At 37.4% G+C, this 16,278-nt stretch overlaps 1 protein-coding gene across 1 annotated transcript in view; it reads right to left on the bottom strand.

Annotated features, from left to right (window-relative positions):
• Positions 1–14,681, bottom strand: part of LOC120766397 (pair-rule protein odd-paired) — a 45,976-nt gene extending 31,295 nt beyond the window's left edge. The window contains exon 1 of the mRNA XM_040091844.1: positions 12,900–14,681. Coding sequence (XP_039947778.1) covers positions 12,900–14,007 — 1,108 coding nt within the window. The 5' untranslated portion in view covers positions 14,008–14,681. The remainder of the gene's footprint in view (positions 1–12,899) is intronic.
• Positions 14,682–16,278: the final 1,597 nt, after the last annotated feature.

Below are 16,278 nucleotides of genomic sequence, written 5' to 3'. Positions count from 1 at the left end.
GTCTTCATAAAATTCGGCATGGATTATTATCCAAGTCAGCAGTACAAGTTTCGAACAAATTATTCATTTGGGAACACTATATTAAAAAATCAAATTCTTGTAAAAGAAAGTCTTTTAATTTTGAATATTAGTTAATAATATTTAAAGCGTTTTCTTGTTATTACTTAAATTTTAAACCAGTATTCAAAACGCACTTTAATTTTATTGCATTATAAAAATTAATGTCATGAAATTTGCATTTTCTCAAACCAAAGGCGCTCACCCTGTATATGGGTTGCCAAAGTGTACCTAAAATATATGCGTGTGCATAGCAAATATGTCATTTAAATTGCTTTGAAAATCTCGTGAATCTAATAAAAAATTGCGCACATATACACATACAAACGTATTTGTGTTCAAGGCAATAAAAGAAAAATTATTCAAATGCAGATCCTGCGACCATTTCTATGCATGTTGTCCTTACCAAAGTAAGCTCAAAGGCATATTTACGTAAACATTTTTCGAATAAACGCATGGTCGCCATTTTAGAATGGCTTGTAGCTAGCTGGCTGTCTTATATGAAGGGTGTGCACGCACATTTACATGCACCTACACATACACATAGTACGTTCGTATGCACATTTAATGTCGTACTCCACATTTGACATGCAAACACTTTTGCTGTCATTTAAGCCAGTTTTGGCCATTAATTTAAATTCATGTGTCGCTGATGCCACACGCACACACGATCACCGGCTGCTGCTGCTTGCCAGCCCGTTATGCAGTGTTTAAAGCATTACGCCAGTGCGCCATCACGCCCTTGCCTATGTATAAGCAATGACAAAGTACTATTTTTCACTTAGTACTTCCGCTGGAAACTCAACGTGCCGAAGAGTGAACGCGTTTCTTTTTTATTTTTCCATCTTACAGCGTTGGCTTATGCTTTCTTACTTTTATTGCTTTTTTTTAAGAAGCTAACGGCTTTAAGTACATAGAAGAAAAATATTGCTTTACCCACACTTCACAGTTGCTTTTGTGTGTGTCGGTTCATATGCTAGTCTACATACTTTTGGGGTTCTCCAGCATATTGCCGCATTTCTAGCATATGTTTACCGTTACACCCCGTCTGCGGCAACGAGCAGCGTGTAAAATGCGCTAACAATGATTTATATACTCGCATTTCTCCGCAGTTCTTATTGCCTTGCCAGCAAAATAACTCGAATGTCGTAGAGTAATCCTTGTAAAATAGCAAATTTTATTTATTTCCTCTACAGCAAACCGTCTTAATATGAAATAAAATATTTAATTGGCGATAAGTAACAGAAAATAATCAATGAAAATTCAAGAAGTCAAGGAAAATCGTATTTATGAACATACATACATGTACATATGTACTATGTCTGCCTGAAAGTGAGGTCAAAAGGTATCGATTGCAATCGCATTTCAAATCTGCTGCATCGTTTTAATTCTAATACCTTACCGACCGCCTACCGACGAATACACAGAAACGTCCTTTAATCAACCGTAGCCAATTGCATTTCCAACACTTGCACACACACGTGCGCACACGCATATACATACATATGAACGCATAGCATGCAAACGATTTGCCAAAATATTAGACACGGCACCGAATTGGCCAACATTTAATTTTCCAACGAAGTGCCACTAAGAAAAACAAACAGGCGCGACAATCTCATTGAAAAAGAGACTTGCAAAATTCCAAGCAACACCGACGGGATATCGCACAGCATGCGCAGCAACACATTTTCAGCAAAGTAGGCACTTTGAAACTTTGAAAATGAAAAAAAATCACAAAGCGAGAGAGAGAGAGAGTGAGCGCAGTTTGGTTGCACGCAAGCGAGATGGTGAGCGGAACAAACATTTTCTTCATCATATCATGTCGACAAGCAGCGTAACTAATTGATTTTCAGTTCTGACAACTGACAACTACACCAAACAACAACAACACCAAAGCAATTGCAAACAATTTGAATAACTAACAACAAGCAGAGAAATCAGACAAGAAATTGGGCACAAGATGCGCCAACAAAAACCTGACAGACATTCTAACTGATTTGACTTGACTGCAAGCGTTGTGACTTTTTGGTGTCTGCCAAATATTATTGTACGTGCATACGTAGTATGCCCGTTGTGACCCTGGCTCAGCTGTGCTGCTGCTGTTGCTGCTAGGGCCTCAAATACCTGCCACTATCGGCACATCAGGTTGTCATTGTTCTGTTATGCTGCGCCGTTTGAAAAATTAAGCAAAAAGGCATTTATGTTTTTCCAAAACAAATTCCGAGAAGGATCACTCACTCATGCGCTCACTCACTAACTGGCCAAATGACTATTTGACTCGCCAGCTAGCAGTTTGACACATATTCGCTCTCACATTGCGAGCAGAAATTGTTGAATTTTCAAAATTCGCTGACTGACTGAGTGGCCAATTGTTTGGCTGACTTTGCCTGTTTAACGACTGCACAGACGTTCGCTCACTCAGCCAGCGGAAGAGTGCAATAAAGTCATCAATCATTGACATTTGCAGCCAAATTCGAAGGAGTTATAAATTCACGAATTTTATGCATTATATTGCAGCGTTTTTGTTGTGCGCCATCGCCGATGTGTATGTGTGTGTGTGTGGTGGAACGTGTGTTGTGATAAAAGTTAGACAGCCAGACAATTTGCTGAGTGCCCAAAAGGCGCATAGCTTGCAGTGTCAATTAGCCATAACGGTAAAAGTGAAGCGAAAGGTTACAAAGAAAGGTGTTTGTTGCAAAGTAAAATTAATTTAAAGCGGTAAGTGGTTTTTTGGTGTTCAATGGAAATTGATGTGATGATTAGAGAGTTTATATGTATGTATTTTAAAATTGAATTATTTTTTACCTAATTTTAAAATTGTAAAGGAATTTTCCGTAATATCTCTCATACTCTCATTCATGGTATAGTTTTTTGTTCGATTCGCTACTCTCCAACACTGACGAATCGAAGACAGCGAATATTTCTCTGCTAGACTTTCTTCTTTTGTTGAGCTAATTAAAATTTCGAAAGTATGCGGCATTAGTTTTACAACTTTTCACTCTCCCTCAAAAAGCTTTATTAAGTTTCAGATGTTATTTTTGTGAACTTTCTTTTAAGCCAGTAAGTTGGCTAAAGTTTTAATCCTTCTCACTTTAATTAATTTATATGAAGCACTTGATGACAAGAGCTTCATCTAGTCGTATAAAAATATACTTGCACACAAACAACAACTACATACATACATCTACAACTTTTATACGCTTCCTTTCTTTCTTCTATGCAGAAACACTCTTCTTACACAAAAGGTAGTGAGACCATTTTAATGCCATTAAATCAAGTGTCAGCACTTCGCTGACAAACACAAAAACAGAAAAAAGATAAAACAGAACTCGCGTAAAAGAGCAACATAGCGCACTTGTAATTGGCTTTGTCGGAAATGCATTTTGTACACTTCCGTTGCTGTCGCCAACTAGCCAGAAGGACGCACTTGCCGTCAAGTGAAACTAGCTACCACCTACCAACAAGCACTGAACAAGCGCAACTACATCTTGTTGAGATGTCCGCACACTAAATGACCAAAATGGCGCCGCACTTTGTTGGTGGCTGCGCAAAAATCCACAATAACACCAACAAATACTGGCAAACATAATAATAGTTAATGCCACTACTACGTAGTATAATATTAATAAAGTGTTGAATGGCAAAAAACGCCATGCTTTTATACATATACATATAATGTGTATGTTTGTATGAAAATGGTGGAAGATGAACGTAAAAAGTGCTTAACACAAAATGGCGTAATAAAAACCGTAATGAGACCAGAAAGTTGTTAAGTGTGTGGGCGCTTTCTGAGTATTGCCCAAGTAAAACTATACAAGTTGTATAATACAAAAATACCGTTAGTGGCGAACAGCTGCACTGGCTGACTGCCTTTGGCCACAGCTGGAGCCCTTTAGGTTAAATAAATATCCATAAAATGGCGCTACGTGGCTAAAATGAACAGGAGATTTTGCAATTTGTGAATGCAAAGTGGCGGCGCTAAGTGAAAACTGTGATAGGAGAACAGCAGCAACTGCGTTGGCGGGAGGAGACCGTAAGAAGGTCGTTCATTAAGACTCCTGGGCTCCCATTACCCAGACTATAAAAAGCGAAAGTGTGGAATTTGTTGGAAAGTCTCCATTTATAAGTTTGTAGAATTATATTTTTGGATTAAATATTTTTAAATTTTTGGAACAAAATTTTCTTCAATTTAATTTTCATTGCAAGAAAAATATTAAAAAACTTCTCATTTACCCTCATTCAACCTGTTTACGCCATCGACCGGCAAACAAAAATACGTATGCCACCTACAACAATTGTAGGTGTTAATGAACACACGCGTGTACCATGTTACAACAACAATGAGCACGAAATTCACAAAAGATTGCAAACTGCAGAGAAAACATTTAGAATAAAGCAAAGACAACAAAACCAACGACTGCAACAACAATATCTAGTAAACTAGAAGTATAGTGGAGCAACAACAAAATTGTGCAGATTGCCAGTATAGAGCTGAATGCTGAAGTTCAGCAGCAGCCACCGGCACTGCAAACACTTGACTTGTCGTCATTGTCGCCAGCGGCAAAAGAAAAACACCACACAACCGCAACAACAACAAACGAAATGTCATCAATGATGACGACGACGACGACTTGCAGGCAGCAGCAGCAAAAACAACAAACTGCACACCAACAAGGAATAGCACCAACAGCTACATGGTCACCAGCAGCGACACAACACTTTCCAGTCATACAAACTCGGCCTCCTGGCACAGAACGAAACACACACGAACCAAGCAAACCGGTAAGCTAGGGCGGAGCAGATGAAGCATCGAAATTGCAGGCGAGAATTTCACAAAGGCCACCATCGGCGAGTGGAGAGGCTCATCCTACTCTCGTTCCAGGTGAAGATGAGCCGGCGGTGTAAAGTGAGAGCAGCAAATGTAAAACGTCGTCGTCGTCGTCGTCGTCGTCGTCTGCATTTAATAAACACCCAGAAATAATAGAATTCATGAAGGGATGGACACAGTCATATGTATGTATGTATGTGCACATGTGTGCTCATATGCTTCACAGATTTATGTATTATACATACATACATATGCTTCAATGTATGTATGTTGCTGTATGGCTGTGGAGTTGTAGGCTAGCAAACCGTGTGTCCGTGCAGCAGACAGACAAAACTGGACATTGTCGTAGAGTAATGGCAGAAGGCGCAACGTTTGGTGGCAGGCATGAACACTACACAAACACACTCAAGCTTTTAGGATAGGAACTAGTGAAATTGAATGAAAATATTAAGAAACAAAATATGGGAAGGCCATTCGAGGACACCGTAGAAACTTCAACACTAGGCTGACTGGGCTGGAGCAAGGTGCGTAGTTTGTTGAGTGTGCCTATGCGTTCATATGTAACTATTTGTGTGTAAAAATCTTTACTTGAAGATTGTAAATCGAATATTAAAACTCTTTATGAAAGAACCTAACCAAAAAAGGTTCTGTAATAGTAGTAGTGTTCAATCTTTTGTTAGCCACATTGACAAACTTTTAGTTTTCAGAATCTTTTTTTCGAAAAATAACACTAGATTATAGTTATCTTGCGATTGTGATGTTAAGGAATTTTTTTTAATAATTTTGGGTTACTAAAACGGAACATGATAGTAGAACATGATGTCGTGATGATTCGTATGATTTTTTGTGTTGTAGTCAAAGGGTGTAGCGGTCGAACCGCCGCTATTTACTAGAAAAAAAGTTATTCGTAATGGAAAATTTCTGAACTGAAATTTGTAATCAGAACACCCCAAATACCCAACAGACCTCTTAGCACATCAGTCGCAAATTTTCCCTTCAGTTTTGTTGAGTAGTGAAGTAAATATTTATGTATGTATATGTTTTATATGCATAGATACAAGCATTCACTTGCATGTAGGTCCATGATATTTAAAAAAAAAGGATTTAAAATAGTTATACCTGTTTAAAAAAAAAATATTTTTTTTTTCTACTTCAAAAATTTGTATAATTTCGTTTCGTTTTTATTAAACTCCTCTTACTATCATCTATACACCTTTAACACTGCCAGCTGCCTCCACATTTTTTTGAATGCCTGTGCACATTTAAATTCTTTCTTTTCAAACCTTTTCAATGCGTCAATGCACAATGGCGCCTATTTACATTTTCAATTAAAGCTTACCAAGCACGCATACATACATCCATAAATATTCACGTCCATGTGTACAATATGCGCCTTTTCATTCGGCTTTTCATATTTAATTTAAATTTGTATACGCAAAGAAGTTGTGAAATATTCCCAGTCATAATGGCAACTCTACGCACTAACAACGTTAAAGCCGACTGTCTACAAAAAGCACAGAAATAGTGTATCTAGGTGTTGTTGTTATTATTATTACAGTTATTGCTATATGTACGCACGAGTAGACAAACTCTTTGTTTTATTAACGCCATTTTGTGGCCGTCATTATGTTCTGGAGCTGTGTTTAATAAACACAACACAACACTTCAACAACATAAACAAAAGCAAATGTAATAACAACAACGCAACCAACAACAAACACAAAGGGTGACAAAAAGCCAAAAACACACAACATAACAGACTGCAGCAGAGCCGACGGAGTGCAAAAAGCCTCGGTTTGCGTGTTACTCGGCCTGTCGGTTGGTCGTGGCTTGGCACTGCAGCTGCTGCGCTGCTTTTACAAATGTATTGTGCTGCTTTTACATATGTATGTGTGCGTGTGTAGGTTGCTGGCGCAGGACATGCTTGGTACATAAAAGGTGTAACTGGACAGGCGAAGTTTGCTCATTGTTTTTATTACAGCGACTTGTTTGGTGCTGTTGGTGGTTTTTGCTGTTACACTGCTTTTGTTATTAAAACGAGTGGCGCAATTTTAAAGCAATTATTGGTTTTGTTTTCGCTATTAAGGATGCTTTTGAACTTTATAAAGGTTGATTTGGTTAAGTATGGTCGTATTTACATATGTATATGCATATACATACATACATACGTACATATGCATGCATTTAAAGACATATGTATGCATGTGTGAATGGTAACATTTTTAGTTGTGTGATAAAGTTGGTTGCTTTAATGCCGACAATTTCTTTGTATTTTTAACGATGTTTTATATTTCACGATTGTTTCGTATTTTATTGAACTTTTTCGACAAATAAACAAATTAAATGTACATATGTATGTATGTCTGTGCTCATAATTTAGTTAATCAATTTATTATGCTTTGAAATTTATAATTGCTTACTTCGCTCGTAATTTTTGATGTGATTTTGCATAAGACTGCTGCACACATCATAATTTTTGCTGCACAGGAATCATCAAATGCGTTAAAATGTGATTTTATGCATTGCAAATATAGAAAATGTGGCTAATAAAAATGTTTGCAAAATTTTATTGCAAATTTGTGTATCATAAAAAGTATATGACTATTGTGGGAGGTGTTAGTAGTCAGACTATAAAAATTGGTGTTCAACATTCTAGGCCATAAGTAGTGAAATATCACGCAATACATATTTTTTATTTAATTAGAAAAAAAAAGGAAAATTGGCAATCTTAAAAAAATGTTGTAGAAAATGTTTTTTATCAATAATATACACAATGACAACTGCAAAATGTAGATGAACGATAAATATGTATGTATATTAGTACCAGCAGGGCCATAGATAGAAAACCGTGACCCGGGTATGATTGTAGTGAATGTGGTGGAGGAAATATCCCTAAACATTTTTGTAGAGCACCGACTTCCCTTAGAATTACGGGTCAAAGAGAAATTGTCCGCGATGTCTCACTTATTATTTGATTTTAAGACTTAAAGACAACATCGATAACAATATTTTGAAATAATTTTCATTAATATCCTGAATTGGTGAAAAAAATAATACAGTCGAACTTTTATGTCACAAATTTCTGTACAACGAAGCGTTCTTTGTCACGAATTAAACTCCAGAACAATGCAATTTATTACATTTTAAGTATGTTTCGTTCTCCTAATAGCAAACCATCTTCTAATTAATTTTATTTTCTACAATCATAACTCGAACTTTCATTCTTTTTCAATTTCCTCGTAACAAATTTTGCTCCGATTTTGGCTTCTACCATAAAAATATATTTATTGGAAGTCTCAAATTAATAATTTGATGATGGAAATCAATGAACAGAATATAAATAAATATACTAAAGTATGCTTATGCGTATAAATATACATATATATGTACATATATATTATAAATAATAATTATTTTATATTATTTATTTTTTAACTTAAATAGTGTTTTGAAGTGCTGCAGAACAAATTCTAGTTATTTCAATAAATTTTCGTTTATAATATAAAAACTGTCATCATAAATCTAATTTTTTAATGAAAGATTTAATAAGCTGTCTAAGTACTATATGTGCAACACACAATGGTCTTTGCTGCGCACATTTTCTCAATACAAATTTTGTATGTATAACTTCAACGGCAATAAAATGCATGAAATGAGCTAGAAATGTAAAATGTGTACATACATATGTATTAACTACTACATATGTATGTATGTATGTTTGGTACCATACAATACGCTGTTAGATTATTACTGCTTCGACTTCTGTGTTATGGCGCGATTTGTGTTGAGTGATTTATGTGTAAAATTGCATATCATTGGAAAGTAATTAAAATGTTTTAAAGCGTAGCCACTTCGAACTTGTAAATGCTGCACTTACATACTTCATATACCTATGCACATATGTATGTACGTACGCACACAACTATAAACATACGGGCATATAACTCGCTGGCATATTTTTACACGCTTTTCTCGCCTTTCAACTTGTTCGATTTATTTAAAAAATTTTGTCGATTTTTTGCTACTTTTTTCTACCCTTTCTTGTTGCTCTGCTCGTTCATCTTTAGCTGGGGATTTTTAGACATAATGATGGATTATTATTATTTTTTGCTGCGGCTCGCACTACATTCACTTGTAAAAAAGTTTGTACTTGTACATATATACTCACATACATATGTATGTATATGAATGTGTTTATTGGTGCGCGCATTGGAGATTTGAACGGTGTGTGTGGTGTTGTTGGGGGCATAGCAGCGCATATTAAAGCATTGATTGGCAATCATTACGTGGCACTTTTTCAATTTCGGCATTTTTCTTTAGTACATATTGTGTTATTATTAGTATTTTTGTAAATGTTTTTCTTTTTCTTTTATTATTATTATAATTGTATTTGTTGCTGTTGCGCTATTATTCCTTTTCATGTCCATAACAATAGCAAACAAATTGTTTCAGTTTTCAGCGGTTTTATTTGTTGCCTTTATTTTTTCTTTTTTCTCGCGGCTTTAATTGCATTTCGATTTTATTGTTATTTCTTTTAATTTTGAAGTAAACTTAAATGAAGGTTTAATATACTCATGTGTCTGGTAATAAATGTACATACGTATGTATGTGTGTACGTATTGTTTGTTGTGCTTTTGCATGGATATGGGTTCTTATGTTCTTAAAATGTTTTATTAATTTTTCATCTTTTTTTTTATGCTCACTTTTTGCATATTTCGGTAATGTCGATTGAGGGCGTTCACTTTTATGAGTACAACTTAATTTTATATTTCAAATTGTGTTAGGAAGAGAGAGTTAATTTTTTATATTTTTTCAATTGACTTGGACTTTCAGTAAATTATAAAGCAAATTCTAGAAAAAAAAATTATTTTTACACTAATATTATATAAGTTTTATTATTTAAAAAAAAATTTAGAAATTTTTTATTAAAAATTATTAGTTCGACAATTTTAAATCTGTTTATATATATTTTTTTAATTTAAGGTAGTTTTTTAACAACTAAACTCTCAAAGCTACGCGTCAGCTCTTACTCAACACCTCAAGTGCCTTGCCAATTATCCACTTGAGTAATTAAAGCACGATTTATGTGTAAATATACAAGAATTCAAATATACCAACAATGAAGAGGAATTTCCACAACTCCAACAGCCGCACATTGACCTCATGCAACACCTTTTATTGACGCATACATACATACATACGTGTATTTATTTTATTTTCTACAATTCTAACCAACCAAGCAAATCATATACATATGTACATATGTATGTATGTACAACAAAGCACACGCGTAACACCGCACATCACTTGAGATGCCACTTGAGTCGCTGCCACCGGCGCAGCAGCAGCAGCAGCAGGCTGCCGACGTAGTGAGTCTTGCGGTTGTAGAAAATACGCCTCATTAAACACTTTTACAATTGAGAAAATAAATCAAAATTCAATCACTGATTTTCAATGGGCCAGTGAAGTGCGATAGTGTTGGAGTAAACATGCATTTGTGTGTGTGAGTAAGCGGCAACACAAGTCAGTGAAAGCAACGAATTCTTTGCCCTCATTTAGAGTGCATAGCATATTTATTTTGTAGCATGTATTTAGCAACAATGCAAACTTATTTACATCCAAACACACACGCACACATGAGTACACATACGAGCACACGAGTGCTTAGTACATAAGGGGGCAGAAGCATTTTGGAGGATAAACGGAGGCTGCTTGCGTTGACACGTGTCAAAACTTCCGCTACGATTGTAAAGTGTCACAGGAAATGCGCGTTTTGGGGCGGTAGAGCACACTCACACACACACGTAAACGCTTTCTAAATGAAGCGACAATAATACCGTCTAAAAACATTAAATAAGCAAATGTTCATGGTAAGAGACCTCGAAAATGGGGTAAAATCATAAAATCGAAAATCAGTCTGCAAGTTGTTTGTGGCATTGTTGGCTGAAAGCTTTGTTCATTACTACTGTAAATATGTATGTATGTAGTTTTTCGCATTTAGAAATTTCTTACCACCACTTATTGTTTTCAATTTTATTTAAAATTGCACTTTCAACTTTTGATTTAGTAGTGTTGCTTTTGCTTTCCAATGTTATTGTAATTATTTTTCGCAACTACTGCTCTACTATTTAAAACGATATATTTAAGTTTTCAGTATTTTTCGGTGTATTTGTAGATTTGTGTGTATGTACATGATGTATCGCTGCGGCTTTCCAATGATTTACTATGTCACATTCATTATGATTTAGAGCTTGGAATTTATGTAGGCTGCCAACAGCTTTATTTTGTAGACAAATTTACACTCATATATGCATGTACATATATGCGCATGTGTGTGCATGTATTTCGCTTTATTGGTTCAAAAACAGCAAAATTATTACTAAAAGCTTAGTATATACATACATTTTTCTTTTGATACAGATAGTTTGAGCAAACTGTGATAGAAAGTTTTATTATTAAAAAATAAAAAAAAAACAAAAAAAAAAAATAAAAAAAAAACAAGAAAAATATAAAAAAAGAAAAAAAACAAGAAAAAATGTTAAGTTTGGCTGCATCGAAGCTATAATACCCTTAACAGGCGCATTTCCCAGAGCATTAAAGAGTTTAAATGTCGAAAAGATTCAGTTTGTATGACGGCTATATACTATAGTAGTCGGATCTGAACAATATGTACGCAGATCTAATAAAAATATATGCCGAACTTCAAAAAGATACCTTGTCAAATAAAAAATATTTTCGTAAAAGAACTTGATTTTTGATCGGTCAAATTGTATGTAATTTCTTCGGAGATTATAACACTATTTTACACAATATCTGCGTGAAATTTCGTAAACATATCTTATAAAATAAAAAGTATTTCAAACAAAAACTTGATTTTGTTCGTTCAATTTGTATGGCAGCTATATGCCATCGTGATCCAATATCAACGATTAAGACAAATTAGCAACTTTCTGAGGAGAAAGACGCGTCTACAAATTTTCAGACCGATATCTCAAAAACTAAGCGGCTAGTTCGTCTAACCTGATCATGTCTGGTTAAATCAACTCATAGAGCACTCGACGTTTACTTCTGGGTGTTACAAACGTAATGTTAATATTCCCTATTTAGGGTATAAAAATACTGGAGTTACTTACATCTCGTGTTCACGGGTAGAGTGAGTATTTCAAATATATTTTTTGTAATTCTGTATTCAAAATTACAAATAAGAAAGTAATTTGAAAATAACTACTTTGAGCTTAACATTTAACATTAAATTCGACGTCAAAATAAAGTGTTCTTAGTAGGAAGATGTGACAATTTATGAGTTAAATATTTACCTTAGTGTGCATGTAATGTGTAATTCTTCTAAAAAAGATTTCAATGTTTACTACTAACAGCTCTGTTAAGGAAATAGTTTTATACTTCCTGTTTGCTGTACTCTATTTCCACAGAAGCATGTGCCAATTCTATAACAATTTTTAACGCAAACGTTTTCAATAGGCTATGAATGTGCACCATTGCCTACAAGGAAAATGTATCGTGCTCTCATCAGGTACCTAACACCTTGTAACAATTTGACAAATGAAAATTTCAGCACTCAAGGTATTTTGTAGAGTCTCACGCACATAGACGCGCAAACAAATTTGGCCTTACTGCCTTTTTGCTATCCGCGTTGACGCTACATATACATATGTACATAGTTTGCACAGCCTCAAACACGCCGCAAGCCCGAAAGGCTTAAATCTGTGCGGATATATCGGCAAAATTCAATGCGTACGCCTACAACGACGCCGCCCAAAAATTAGTTAAACCGATTAGCGAACAAACATCAAAAGGCAAACAAGTTAAAACAAACTAAAACAACGCAAAGCTATAAGCGAATAAAGTCAAGTCAAAATTGCGATGCCAAACGGGCATTGTCAGCCGCGTTAACGCCTGCTGTATACAGGTGAAAACACAACGCCCCCAACATAAGTATTTTACATAAATACAGTTACTATTTTAATGCGAATATTGGTTAACAGCGACTTACCGGTATGCGTCCGCTTGTGTATCTTGAGATTCTCGCTGCGTGCGAACACCTTGCCGCAACCGGGATGCGGGCAGGCAAACGGTTTCTCGCCCGTGTGCACGCGTATATGATTGACCAATTTGTATTTGGCTTTAAAGGGGCGACCGTTGCGCGAACAACCGATCCAGTAGCAGGCATGCGTTGTGCACTCTGGTCCGCCGACATGCTCCACCGTTAGATGGGTGACAATATCGTGCATGGTGTGAAAGATCTTATTGCATGTCTTGCGGCCGTTCGGACCGCCCGGTTGATCCGGATCCACCCAAAGGCATTGCATCTCTTGCTTAATGGCAGACGCTGCCGACGGCTGGTGGCGCATATAGCGTAGAAAAGCGCCCGCACCAGCTGGATGCATGGACATGGCGGGATGTTGATGATGATGCACCGACGGAAAATTTGTATGATGTTGTGCGTGATGTGCATACGGATGCGCATAGTCGGCCATGCCCATGCGCATCTGATGTTGATGATGATGCGCGGCCGCGGCATGATGATGTGCCGCCGCATGGAAGGGGTGATTGCCAAAGGATGTGGTCAAATCGGGATGCTGAGCATGTGTGGCGGGAAATGAGGGAAATAGCATTGAGTCGGCCGTTGCAGCGGTGGTGGCGGCACTTTGACCGACCAGTTGCGTTGTTGCGGCACCGGTCATGTAATCGTTGTCTGTGCGGCGACCAAGCAAAAAATCACGTGATGAATACGCCGAACCGAGTTGTGTATTGAAGTGGCTGTAGCCGCTGTTCTGATAGGCGGCAGCACTGGCGGCTGACGCGCTTACGGGCGACGACATGTCACTGACGCTGGTGCCCAGCGACATTGCTGAGGACATCAGACCGCTGGTGTCCAATTGCTGTGCCTGTTGTTGTTGGGATTGCTGCTGTTGCGCTTGTTGTTGCTGCTGCTGTTGCACTTGTTGTTGTTGCTGCTGTTGTTGCTGTGCATGTTGTTGTTGCGCGCTGCCACCCAGTAAATCCGATTGATTGGTCGGCGTAGTCGGTGACATACGCAGCCCATAAGTAGCCAGATGGTGCTGGGAGGGCGTGGGATCGATAAAAGCGTTCATCATCATTTTGATGGCTTAAAAAGGATTGAAAGTAATACGCGAAAGTTCGATTTGTAAATGCGTCACTGTCACTGTTTTTGGACGCTTTACGTAGAGTAAAGTTGTAAGAAAAACAAGTGCTACTCAAACTGTTGTGAGTTGGTGCAAAACAGTTCGCTGAGCTTGTTTACGTTTAGTTTATTTAATATTTCAACCACTTTGGTTTATGCATAAATTCTTATATACGAAACCACTTAAAACATCAAAGTGACTGTTTTTTTTTTATTTATTTAAATTTGTTTTTGCTTTTTTTATATTTTGTAAGCATACATTTTGCTCACATTTTTTTTCACTTAAAATCACTGCGTTCGTTTACCGTCGCATTTCTGGTGTTTTCTCTTTTATCGAATATACAACCCTTCACATTGATTTCTTAATATTTCAGTATTGTAGAATAATTTTTGTAATATTTTTCAAAACAAATTCTCACTTTATTAAAATAAAATAATAATCCCGTCCGCGACACCGTCATAAACAGCGCTCCGTATTACCAGCCGCTGATCCGTCTATTGGCTGTGCGCACGAATAACTTCTAACTGCGTTTGCGTTCGTTTCCGTTAGTGATCTGTACAATTGGGAATTGCCTATGCCACTGCATACAGTTGCTAGCATGCGGCCGACCGTACCTTTCCGAGTGGTATCGTGTCGTGTGTGTTGTCGTCGTGGTCGACGCTGTGCGAATGCGGGGTGCACAGTGGTTGGTTTGACTCCTTCGGCATACGTGCAGGCGCTGGCCATCAAGCAGGCACACAACAACAAAAACACAAAACAAAAACAACACTGCATGCCTAGCACTACGCCTATGTTTGTTTGTATGCTATCGAAGACCGACGGCTCAGACTGGCTGGTGGCTGTCTGCCTGTGAAGTGACTCGAGCGCCGTTGTAGTGGTGCCCTGCATGTGTGCAACAGCAAGAGCTCGCATGCCACATGCCGTGGCTTTTGTTGCACGCACGCAGCCAAAAGCAGCGCCCAAAATCTACGAGGTGAATATAGATGATATGAGAAGGCATTAGCTAAATAGTCGCACCAGCCTAAACAAATTGGCACTGATGTGAATAGCACAGCTAGCTGTGAGAGTGGTGTGTAAGCAAGTTATTGAGGTGAATTTCAAAAGTGGAAAGACTGGTTTCTCAGTTGTCATGCAACGTACGGTAGAGGAAAGGAGCTGACATATAACTCAAAAATGGCCGTTATTCGATATAAAACGCACAAGCTAAAACGAGGCCAAGTGGGACTTTGCTGAATTCCAATGGGAATGACTAGACACAGGCGTGCAAGTGAAATAGCAGTTTTTATAAAATCGTACAACAACAACTTTGATTTAGGTAAGGCAGCGGGCATTTGCGTAACTGCAGAAGCATAATTCTCAAACTCACTCTATCGCATTCACACCCATAGTGGTGGCTGCGGGGCTGCAAACAGCAATGGTGGTTAACAAAAGCAGATAAATAAAAGGGGAAACGTCCGCCCACTACAAACAAGCGCTTTAAGCTTAGCTGCGAGCACTCAAAAAATTGGAATGAAAAGCTTGTAACTCTTTGCGTGGGCGTGTGCACGTTGTAAATTGTTCATTTTTACCACTTTTCTTTGACTTCTTTGTCAAACAGCTCAAACTGCCTGTACATCCAGTAGCCGCACGCGTGGGCGTGTTTACGCATGCCACTTAAGCATATATACATATGGTGCAAGCTCTTGACGTTCAGTGCCCTGCGCCCCATTTGTGACGCTGCAGCAGCAATTAGCAACGCTCTGATTGGTCAATGTTGCAACGCGCACATGAATATGAAGTCAGCTTTGCAAGGCGTTGCTATGCGTTCATGCGGCTAATGTTTCTACAAATAATATGTCATAACAGCGTGGTGATGTATGGAAACAAGCATTCAAAACAGAACAATACAAAGGAAAAAACATGCACACTTATACATTTTCAAATTTACAAAGCTTAGCTATAGTGACCGCTATGAAAACAATCATCAACTATAATCAAGCCTCTTTGTTGTGAACAGCTACACACATAATTACATGCATACGTAGGTATGTATGTATGTACATTTGTACAAACAACTAATGCATTACAATTCCCATATGCGTGTTGTGGGGCTCTGTCACCCGCGCTGCCTCGCAACCAATCGCATCAAGCTCTCGAAGCGTTCATTCGTCCACTGGCCTTGATTAATTGCATACGATTTTCATTTTGGCATTTTGTGGTAATTTTTCATTCTAATTTTTACACTCA

Source organism: Bactrocera tryoni, chromosome 1 (genome assembly GCF_016617805.1).
Source record: "Bactrocera tryoni isolate S06 chromosome 1, CSIRO_BtryS06_freeze2, whole genome shotgun sequence".
NCBI classification, from domain to species: Eukaryota; Metazoa; Arthropoda; class Insecta; order Diptera; family Tephritidae; genus Bactrocera; species Bactrocera tryoni.
This window is presented reverse-complemented; position numbering and strand designations above follow the sequence as displayed.